General features: G+C 42.4%; 1 protein-coding gene across 1 annotated transcript in view; it reads left to right on the top strand.

Annotated features, from left to right (window-relative positions):
- The first annotated feature begins 500 nt into the window (after positions 1–500).
- LOC115150879 (E3 ubiquitin-protein ligase PDZRN3-B) overlaps positions 501–11053 on the top strand; it is a 123736-nt gene continuing 113183 nt past the window's right edge. Inside the window, exons 1-3 of the mRNA XM_029694653.1 lie at positions 501–1315; positions 4537–4623; positions 6796–6903. Of these exons, the coding sequence (XP_029550513.1) occupies positions 602–1315; positions 4537–4623; positions 6796–6903 (909 nt within the window). The 5' untranslated portion in view covers positions 501–601. The remainder of the gene's footprint in view (positions 1316–4536; positions 4624–6795; positions 6904–11053) is intronic.

Genomic DNA, 11053 nt, shown 5'->3' with positions numbered 1-11053 from the left:
AAAAATGGAATGCTAATTAGTAGTCAGGTAACACAAATAGCCATAGCTCTTTCTAATAATGTCACATAGACACTAACATGGTTTGACAAAATGAGAAGTCATCCTCAGAGCACCATCCCTTCCTCCTACACACATTGTTACAAAGTACAGTATCTGTTTATGGCATTTGCAAATACAATATAGATAAATTCGTAATCTAAAACAATGATTCTAGGATCCACAATTAATTGGAGTCTGTTGCATAACATTTTCACTTAGTAAGTAGAACTACTACTATCTACAATCTGCCTACACTTGTAGCCAGCCTACCTGTCTTTGTAACTTGTAAATCACATAAAAAAAACGTAAAGAATGCCCTCTTCGATTGATGAATTATCATAGCAATCGTCTGATGATTGCCTTGCACTCAGGTGCGCGGCTCTTATGGCAGTTACGGTAGAGAATTCCTCCACATTTTTTTTCCCCGAGGAAGTCTCGGTCAATTAGTTTAGACAGTAAGGAGAGCTTGAAGTCAGTACTCCTCCAATGAGAAGCTAAAACACCCACTACTCTTGCTTCGATTTGTGGGAATCCCGGCGGAATTTTGGATTTATTTAAAAACATGGGATTTGAGTTGGATCGGTTTAAAGGGGCTGTGGACCCAGATTTTAAATGCAATTTGTGTAATAAAGTTCTAGAAGACCCGCTCACTACTCCGTGTGGTCACGTCTTCTGCGCTGGCTGTGTGCTGCCTTGGGTTGTCCAGCAAAGCAGTTGCCCCGTCAAATGTCAAAGGATCTCCACGAAAGAGCTGAACCACGTTCTCCCTCTGAAAAACCTGATTATGAAGCTGGACATAAAGTGTGACAACCATGCCAGAGGCTGTGAAAAAGTGGTGAAGCTGCAACATCTGGCAGAGCACACCGAGATGTGCGATTACTCGCCGGCAAAATGCAGGAATAAAGGATGCAACGAGGTGTTCAATCTGAAGGACATGGATGCACATATGCGCGAATCGTGTGATTGCAGACCGGTCGGGATATGCGAAAATGGATGTGGATTGATGCTCACCCACAAAGAGCAAAAACTAGACACCCATTGCTGTTTGAAAGCCCTGAAAGCACATAATAGTGCATTGCACGTGAAGGTGGTCAGCTTGGACAAAGAGTTCAAGAAGCAATCTTTGAAATCGAGCAAAAGAGAGAAATCTCTTCTTGCTCAACTCTCTGCTGTGCATAATGAGCTACAAATGACAGCACTGAAGTATCAGAAGAAATTCACTGAAAACAGTGCAAGGATCGACTCGCTGACTAAGACCCTTGCTCCCCCGTGCAAGGTAAATTCGTTTCAAATTCCAGAATTTGTGGCTATGGAATTTAATGCTGGTAGTTACTTAGTGATTGTCGAGGGTTCTATTGTGTGCTACTTTGTGTCACTTCTGTGTGCGTACTGTCATTATTTTCACATCTGGTCTTCGAGCGCTACTTTGTTGCATGTTCCGTTACTTATCAGAGGTTTGTGTTATTAACCAATGGAAAACTTTAGAGGTCCGATTGTCTGCAAGCCCTTGACCAGACAGACTTTGAGTCTCCTGTGGTCAAACACGCTTTTATTAGTCTACTACTTAAATAGCGTTTAATGTGATTTCCAACGACGAAGTAATTGTAGGGGCCAAGTAATGGTCAGAAGTGTTTCTTCTCCTCAGCTTGCCATACGTGTATGTCTGTCAGCTGCATTTCCAGCCAGCTGGCAGTCTGGGGGAGGGGCAAATATTTACTATTGTTCTGTACACATGACTCAGGTCACAATTACTTCCTCAAGGATCCGACAACCTCTTCAGGGTTGTTAGGGACTGTCTGTCTGAAGATGTTGGAAGAGACTGTGCTATTGTAATAACAACATCATACAAATGATAAAATATGTGCCTCGTTTTTGCCATGTTCTATAGCCAACTCAACACACTGGATAGAAATGGATATAGACCTCTCTTCTGGTCAGCTAGGGAGTGGTTGAAGTGTTTATGATGTTGTGTAAGTCCACATTAACCCATAGTGGAAGAGCAGTAGTACAAGGCTACAAGCATTCTGAATGTAAGGTAACAGAGAGACATCTTTTGGCCCTCACCTAGTGTTGTTGTGTTTTTCTCCCCTTTGTTTTTAACTGATAATGTGTGCTGCACCGCACAACCACACATTTACAAGATACCAATGATCAGTTATTATAACTAACATCATTTTTTTTCAGCCTGGTAAGAGGAAACACTTTCAACGGAGATCCAGGTTACTTATTTAGTGCTATGTGCGCTGTACAAACTCAGTGAAAGGGGACGCGTAAAGAAAGTTGTGCTCCTCCTTGACGCTCTAATCCCTGGAAACGTCTCCAAAGGTATCGTTTCTCATGTTATCCATGAAAGAAAAAGAGGGAAGCCAGAAAAACAAAAAATCTGAATGTGGATGATGTGGTTAGTTTTTTTTTTTTAAAGGATTTTTCTCTTCAGATTTTTCCTTCAGATTCAGTCAGAGCGCTATGAACAGGATTGTTTGGCAGAGGACTCAGTGCACATGTGGCAGTATCAAACGGAAAGACACAAGTGGAATTAACTGTTGGAGGCGGGCAATTTGGTGACTGTCGCTGCATTGCAAATCTTAAGCGAGCCATCGTCTCTGTTTCTTCTTGGGCTAGTTCAGGTCACGTGTTATCGGATCCTGTGAAATGTAGGACTAATTTCAGATTCAGGGTGACATATTTGGTCCACAAGCTACTGCCAAATATCAGTGGAGACAGTGACTGGTAGCCGCCTTTGACTGCTGGGTTTGGGGCACGGAATCTCAGAGACTTTTTGTTTTAAGCACAGTGAAAAATGGCACAGCCCAGCTTTCCAGTATTGCTATACTCTTGGTTTCTGATGTACAGAATTTAACAGAATAAGTAGACTGCCTAAGAATGACTTGGCTGGATATGGGAATGTTGTCTTTCACCTTGGTCCTGTCGTAAATAAGGCTACATATTGTAGGTTAGATGACTGAGAAGCAAGATCAGCACTGTCTGCGATGATTGCTGTCTGTCTGTGGGATTCAGTACCTTTCTGGCATGACATGCTTACCCAACTGGTTTTTAGAAGTCCTCAGTCCTCCTTACACATTGTCTTGGTTACTCAGTTCTGACAGATCTAGGCTATCCTTACAACATCTAAAAGGTAGAGACAAGGCTGAGTACATAAGACTAACTTCTTAACCTATACTTTTTCCCTATTCATATTTTTCATATTCCCAGATATTAGATGTGTTCAATTCCATGTTGAGTGACACAGAATCAGAATTTTCACTTAAAAATATGTCAAACAAAAACCCTTGATTTGCAAAGTTAATCAAACCATACAACTCTATTGTGTTATTGACTGTATGTTTGTTTATCCCATGTGTAACTCTGTGTTGTTGTTTTTGTCTCACCGCTTTGCTTTATCTTGGCCAGGTCGCAGTTGTATTTGGTTAGTGAAAAACACTAACCAACTAATTTTAACAATTTCCAAAAACACATGTACTTCAAGAACAGTGCAGATGCAAAGTTTGGTCACAGAATGAAAGTGTGCGCTGTTTGTGACCTCATTCTGTGACCAAACTTTGCATCTTGCGCTGTTCTTGAAGTACATGTGTTTTTAGAAAATGTTAAGTCTGTGTTACTGTGGAATTGCCCATATGCCATTATCCATTTAGTAAATGGCCAATAATTGTCTTTTCAATGTGGAACTCTGTTCACATGCGTCTACACAACTTGGTCCAGCAGCAGTGCACATTCTTCCATGGCGGACATATAAGCTAGTACTCTGTACCCTATCCTGTAGTGTATATGGTAGCCAGACTCAGTCATGACACTGTACATACCGTTAATATTTGCTTTTATATTTAGTCCCTGTATGCTATGACATACTCCATACTAGGATGACAGCTGACATGATGTCCCCCCCCCCCCCCCACTGCCCTCCTAAAAAGGTGGAGCGCTGACTGCACTGGTTTCCCAGCGTTCCACTTGTCATCCCTTCATTGACCGAGAAGTCTACTGCTGTATTAATATAAAAGAGCAAATGTCTTCTGGAGCGAGAGAAGGAGCAAGCGAAGGAAAATAGCATGAACCCTTACTTGAATCAGTCACTTAACAGCTCTTTCTCAGAGCTGTTGTAGATCCACACCAGTGATGTACTAAAATGTGAGAACAGGTGAATCTTTACCCTCTGCTACTAGCCATGTTGGTTATTGTGATACTTTCTTACATATCAATTTACTGTGTATGGAGTAGTCTGGGATTTTACCCTTTTTACTTCAGGCTATTTCTATACCTAAAATACTCCACTGACTTCTAAGTCAATTTCCTAGATTTTTTTTCAGTCCTTTCTACTTTGTCGTTCAGAGTTATTTTTGTGTCGTTTTGAAGTGAAAATAAGCGCCAGTTCTCCATCTCTCAGGGAGGGGGTGTCATTGAACAAAATCAATCATTTATGTTATTCGGTGACGTTTGTGGGTTGCTAATGACTACCTGTCTTCTGCCTGTGTCTGTCCACAGGGTGGGGAGACCAAAAACGTCACAGCCATCCTTCATCGGGAGGGCGGTTCTCTGGGCTTCAACATCGTGGGAGGAAGACCATGTACGGTAAGTTACAAGTGGAATCTATGCGGTTACTGTTTTATCTCGTTGATGGTCTGGCAAATGTCGTATGGGAAGTCCGGGATGGAGGCAAATACTTGAACCACAATGAATTATAATTTTGTGTTTTACCCCTTTACTGACATGGACATAGCTTAGACAGTAAAACACAGTGCACGTTTCTCTCTTGAGCCTATGTGGATGGATGAACCGCATCAATCAAGTTTTTATTGTGTTAGTATATTGGTTGGGTTTAGCGGATTTGGTTTTTCAGATAAAAACTATAATTACTTTATATGAGTGTTAAATGAAGGATTATGACTGTGCCTCCATTTTTTTATTATTTTTTTGTCTTTAATTGTGGGGACTGTGATGACATGGTAAACACAGACCAGCTGTGAAATGGGTCCTCTGCCTTGGGCTGATAACCCTTTATGACTTCTGTATTTGCTGTCTCACAGACAAGCATTAATGATTCCATGGAGTCCTCTGATAAGAGTGTCAGTGTTGAAAATATCACTGCTGACTTGGGATCCGAGCACATATTCACAAAGATTCTTAGAGTAGGAGTGCTGATATAGGATCAGTTTTTTGCCTTTTTCTAGATGATAATGAATAGAATAATATGGACAGGAGGGACCTGATCCAAGATCGGCACTCCTACTCTGAGATACTTTGAAAATTCAGGAACTGGGTCTCCCATACATGGAGCATCTCTGTCTCTGTCTCTCTCTGTCTCTCTGTGTGTGTGTGCAAAACTGGTCCCGTTGAAATGGTGTTCGCAGTATCTGTTTCACTGGGAAGGATGTGTGCCAAAGGGTTCCGCTCAGGGTTGTTTTTCTGGGTTTCATTACAAAAGCTGTAGTGACACACTTTGCCGTTGCGACTTGGATTATTACAGAAAGACTATTTTACAGGAGGAAACTATAAAAAAACGACCAAACATCCGAAGCAGATTTTTTTTTTCTTAATTCCATGGTCTTGTTGATTTGTAACTTTTCTCGTTCCCTTGACAGAACCACACATCAAGCTCAACCCAAAGAGAGTCCAGAGGATACAGTCAACTTGCTCGCGGTGTTTTTAAGGCTCCGGATGAATTCATAAAGAGGTCACCAAATCCTCCACGAGAAACGATTGATTCAAACGGAAATAACATAGAGCTTTTGCAGCTTTTGACACATGGCATTTTCATCCTTGACTGGGGCTGATACGATGGGGAGGCCAGGATGGGTTGGGCACCAGGATAACTATGATTAAGGGCTGGCCTTTGTAGAAAATAGAGGGTCTAAATTGCTGGGGATTCATGGCAAAGCATCAGGCTTCTCACACTGCCCTGTTGTGACATTCCCTTGGCACTCCGGGCCATTTTTTGGGGGCATCGTGTTGGTTTCACAGTAAACACTGTGCTGTGATGAGCTCGGAAAAAAGAGGAAGCAGACCTGAAATAATTAATTACAGCATTCACAGCTTGATTTCTGAGGTTTCTTTAAGTATTCCATAAAAATTTAGCACAGTATCGCACGACTTGGCAGAGGTTCGGGTTGGATTGATGTGGTTTTAAGAGGAGCTGAGATGGATGTTGGCAGTGGTTTTGTTAAGCCAATCATAGCTTTTACAACTCAGGGGTCACAGCCTCACCGATGGACGCAGAGTGTACCCATCCAACACATCCACTCAACATTTAGCCCCTCTAAGGGGTTGGGTCGCAGTCGCGCACTCCAGCCCTGGGAAACATGTCAACTGGCAGGCCATTTTGGCACTGGGGCTGTGTGGAGCACAATATTAAGCCCTGTGTAATGTGCACCTGCAACCCACTAGTGAGTCACTGCGGGCTGTTGATCCATGCAGTTAATCGCTGGGTTAATCCAGGCTGCGTTGATGACTGCAGTTGTGTTCACGTGACTGCAGGGTGTCTCTGGCCCTGATTGGTGAGAATGGGTAATGGGATAAACATTTAGAATTGTCTGCATATTATCCTCAGGACTTTTGGAAGTAGGTTAGGCAGTTTCAGCAAGAGACTTGTTTAATATTTTAAAGATATCATTTTTTTCTGATGAATTTGAAGTCAATTATCATGTATTATAGTTTCATAATTTTTTTATGTAGTCATCTTCAATGGTTACAATTATTTCTTATCCAATTTGATCAATGTGTAATCTGAGAGAGTTTCTCCCACAGGACGACCATGATGGCCCTTCGAATGAAGGGATCTTTGTATCGAAGATTGTTGAGAACGGACCAGCAGACAAGGAGGGAGGCCTTCAGATCCACGACAGAATAATGGAGGTATGTGACCTGTACCGTTTCATGTGAAGGCCAATTCAGTATGCAGCCCTTAAACCATATCTGGAGCCTTGGTATTCACATGCATACGTTGTACTGTTAGCACCAGAGAACCAGATACTGTACAACACCCTAGCCCACAACAGTAACCACTTCAAGCAGCAGTAACAAGTGGCTGAAATCCTGCTGTTCATTCAGATTCGTCATAAGCTCCCTTGACAATAGACAGATTGAGCCACCAAAACCGACAGCAATATACTTGGCGCCTAGTGACTTAAGACTGCTGGGGCCTCCAAGTGGCCTAGTCGCCTGGTCTGTAAGGAGAGATTAGTTCACATGCCGTGTGGATGTGTGTCAGTGTGACTTACTGGGAGAAGGGCTGTGTGAGGGGGATACCAGGGGGAATCGGTGTACTGGGTTATATGAGAGGACACCTCTATATAGGATCCTGTTATGCTCAGTTAATAGCCATTCATCTTGAATCAAGTTAAAATAATGCACATTTTGCTTAAAGGTGCAATATGCAGAAATCACTCCGCCATTTCCTGGTTGCTAAAATTCATATAGTAATTTCAGTTTATGTGACAAAACAAGCAATTGGGTCCAATGTGTATAGAATCATCGTACCATCTAAACCGCTGTGAAATATATTTTCAATAGCCAAAAATATTGTATTTTCAGCTGTTTAAGCTGGTGTACAAATCCAAAAGGAAAAGATTGAAAAATGTATCTTAAGAACTGGAAGCAAAGAAATGGCGCACATAGAACAGATGTACCGTTCATTAGATTTGCTTTCAAAGTTAATTTGGTTAGATCATCCAAAAAGTGACATATTGCAAGCTTTAAAGACGACATTGGACCCACATTGGTGTTTTTGTCTCTGTATTGTCTTTGACTTAGTGGGGGAGAAGTCACAGAGAGGAAGGTGGAGAACATTAAGAGAATGAGAACATTGAGGGTGGAACTAGGGACCCTATTCAGTGACGCTTTCTCAAGATGAGTGGGGTGACTAAACAAAACAGAACCAAATAAAAAACATAGTTGCTGAATCCCTGTGGTGCTTTTCATTTGATAGGGGATCTAATATCAGAGGTGGTTTAAGTTTCTCAGCAGCCATCTTTGTTACAGCTAAGCCGTAAAAATGACCTTGTCATATACGGATTGTTCCCTGGTTGAAGAGATGTGTAATTGAGTCAGTTCAGTTGTGTTTCCTACCTGGGGTGATGGAGGTCTCAGTGGGACCTAGTGATTCATTGAGGGGGGAAATGAATTCCAAGAACCCACCGGCAGTTCCGTGTACTGTACTCCCAACCCTGTGTGGCTAAACCAACAGTAGCCTCATCCTGCTATGTGGGGCGCCGTGCACAGCTGGAGCGTGCATTTTTAAACCCGCACCACCGGAACCCTTCCAGCACTGCCTCGTCTCTCCCACATATCTTCTGTTTCTTTCTTAAGTGCTGCTCAAACGACTCCTGCTTTTCTCTACTTTGAGGTTGGACGCACCACGATGCAGTTTAAAACGGCTTTTTGTTGATGTGGCACATTTTTATTAAGTTCCTGGCGTATTGTTATGTAGGCTATGTGAAAGTTGAAGACTGTATTCGTCCAAATCCACATAATTTAAATTTTTGGTGGATCACAGTCCTAGCTTAATGGTGGTATTATGCCCCTTTTTTTGTTGCTCAGATTCTCTATAAAGGACCGCGTAACCTGACAGCAAACAGGACATGGGTGTCACACATCATGCTTTAATATTCTGATTTCATTGTCCCTATCCCCTTTATAGTTGGGCCTACACAGGTGTGCGAGATGCAACAACGTTAGTGTTTACTCATCACCCCAAACCCACTTCTATTGCCTTTGAAAATCCAAGCTCTTTTATTTGTTTATGAACGCCATATGAAAGTAAAATCCCATCATGTGGATCACCACTCATTTCGTGCGTCGCAAAAAAGCTCCAGTGCCTTGGCCAGCTGCGGTGATCAGCTGGCGTAAATGGAGCCATTTACATAACATGCGGAACTAAGACGTAACGACAAGTTCAACTGAGGAGGTCATTTCTTTCATACATACTAACTAGTGATGGGGGGGGGTCGATAGAGTTAATTATCGGGATGTTATTTTTGATGTACCTTTTTTGGCAATATCACAATGATGTTTTTGCGCTCGTTGGCTGTTCCTGCTTGTTCTCCGTCTTCTTTTCAAACACTGAGCCAATTTATTTTCCGCACTTTTTTTATTTCCATGACTGATCAAAGCTAGTTCTCATGTCTCTCTCTTGTCCCTCTGCGGCAGACATGCGGTGAGCAAACACGTTTGGAACGTCGAATCGCAATAAAATCACAGTATCGAATCACGATCCATATAGAATCGCAATACATATCGTATCGGCACCTAAGAGTCGTGATAATACCGCGTCGTGAGGTCCCTGGCCATTCCCAGCCCTACTACAAACACACATAGTGTGGTGTTCTGTCTTCCTCTTGCGAAGGTGTTGGTTCCAATAAGTACACATGGATGTAACATGTCCATGATGATCCAGGATTGTTCCTCCTTAACAGACTCTTAGTGGAGGAGTGTGACCATGGCAGATGTCCCTCCTCTGCACCACTGCTAACACTTCAGCCTGGGATGAATCCGCTCATGAATGCCTCCTTGTTCGGCACAGACATTTTCTTATAACTTGGAGCAGTGTTTGCTTTTGCTCAGTCTCCACGAGCTGAAATTGTAATGCATAGGTTTGATTCAATTCAACTCATGGGGCTGGGTATAGGACGAAGAGTGTAATGTGCCTACTCGAAAGGGGACTTAGTTTAGCTACTATTTTCACTTTCGCTTTGAAATGAGAGAGCTGTGTTGAAGTAAGAAATAGCATTCGAGCATGTTTTTCTTTTTTTGTTGTTGGGATAGCTAGGCTCATCTAGCCCCAGTCTCTCAGGCGTTGATAAGTTCTTCACATTGACAGACCACACATGTGCTGTGTGTGTATGACACCACACTGACGCAAACACTGTTAGTGCCAATAAAAACGGAGCAAAAATGTGTGCTTTGCTGTTTTTGTCTCCAGGGAATGGCGCTGGATATTTACTCGCGTCTCACATGTTACGCTGAATCGTAGCATCTTTGTTTGAACGACTAAACCAATGTCACAATCCTAAAAGGACTGCCTGATCTCTCAGGATCGAGTTGTTGTTTTTGTAGGCATCCAAGTGCAAGAACGGGAAGAGAACGAGGACACCGAGCCTGAGACTACAGTTGTAAATGTCACCTTGTAAATCCTCTGCAAACACTCAGGTCATGGAGGGCGAACAACAACATCTACTTTCAAATAAACTAACATTGAGGAGATGCCAGTTCCAGTCTTGGAGGACATGTTATTGCCGGCAGAAATGTGTCCAACTTTAAAGTTAAACTCAGCGATATGACGTTGCCACGAGCAGCACCGGAGATATCGAGATGAGCGAGATGCAACACTTCGCTCTCACACAGTCACACACGGTATCTGCTCATGTGCACGGGTTCGCTTCACGCTGTTACAGCGTGGTAGCCACGGGACCAAAACAGCTGAGAAGTTGAGCCTCGCCCTTCAACGCTCTTAGTTGTTGCGGAAGTTGACCCACTATGCTGTTTACTTTCTGCAACAAAAATGTGATTTTTCTTCTTCAGACATTAGGTAGTTTATTGTTGTTAGAAGAGCGACTTCACAGTTTGGCTCCACAGACATGCATTGACTAGCCACCCTGAATAGAACCGAAATAGCATGCAATTTGTTTCAACACAACATAAACATACCGAGCGTAACATATGACAATGTTAATTCACCGGCAATGACTTGTGGTTTTTCTAATCTGCTTGGAAGTGCATGGGGAGGACTGTGGTGGGAAAATGGCTCAGTTTACAACCACATAAGTACTGCAGTAACACTATTTTGACAATGATAATATTATATTTACCTCTTGACACAATCAACCTCATTGCATTTGACTTACCCTCACCCTTCCTGTTATTTTTATTGACTTTGAAATGTGTATCATAAGTTGATGGAAATATGTTTAACTGCTACGACTGACTACTGCAAAAACGGCAATGTAACATTTTGTTTTGGGTACCTACTGACTGCCGTTTTGTACCCCCACAAATTCCCATATTAGGA

This window comes from Salmo trutta, chromosome 16, assembly GCF_901001165.1.
Source record: "Salmo trutta chromosome 16, fSalTru1.1, whole genome shotgun sequence".
Lineage (NCBI taxonomy): Eukaryota > Metazoa > Chordata > Actinopteri > Salmoniformes > Salmonidae > Salmo > Salmo trutta.
Note: the sequence above shows the minus strand (reverse complement) of the source record. Positions and strands in the feature narration are given on the sequence as shown.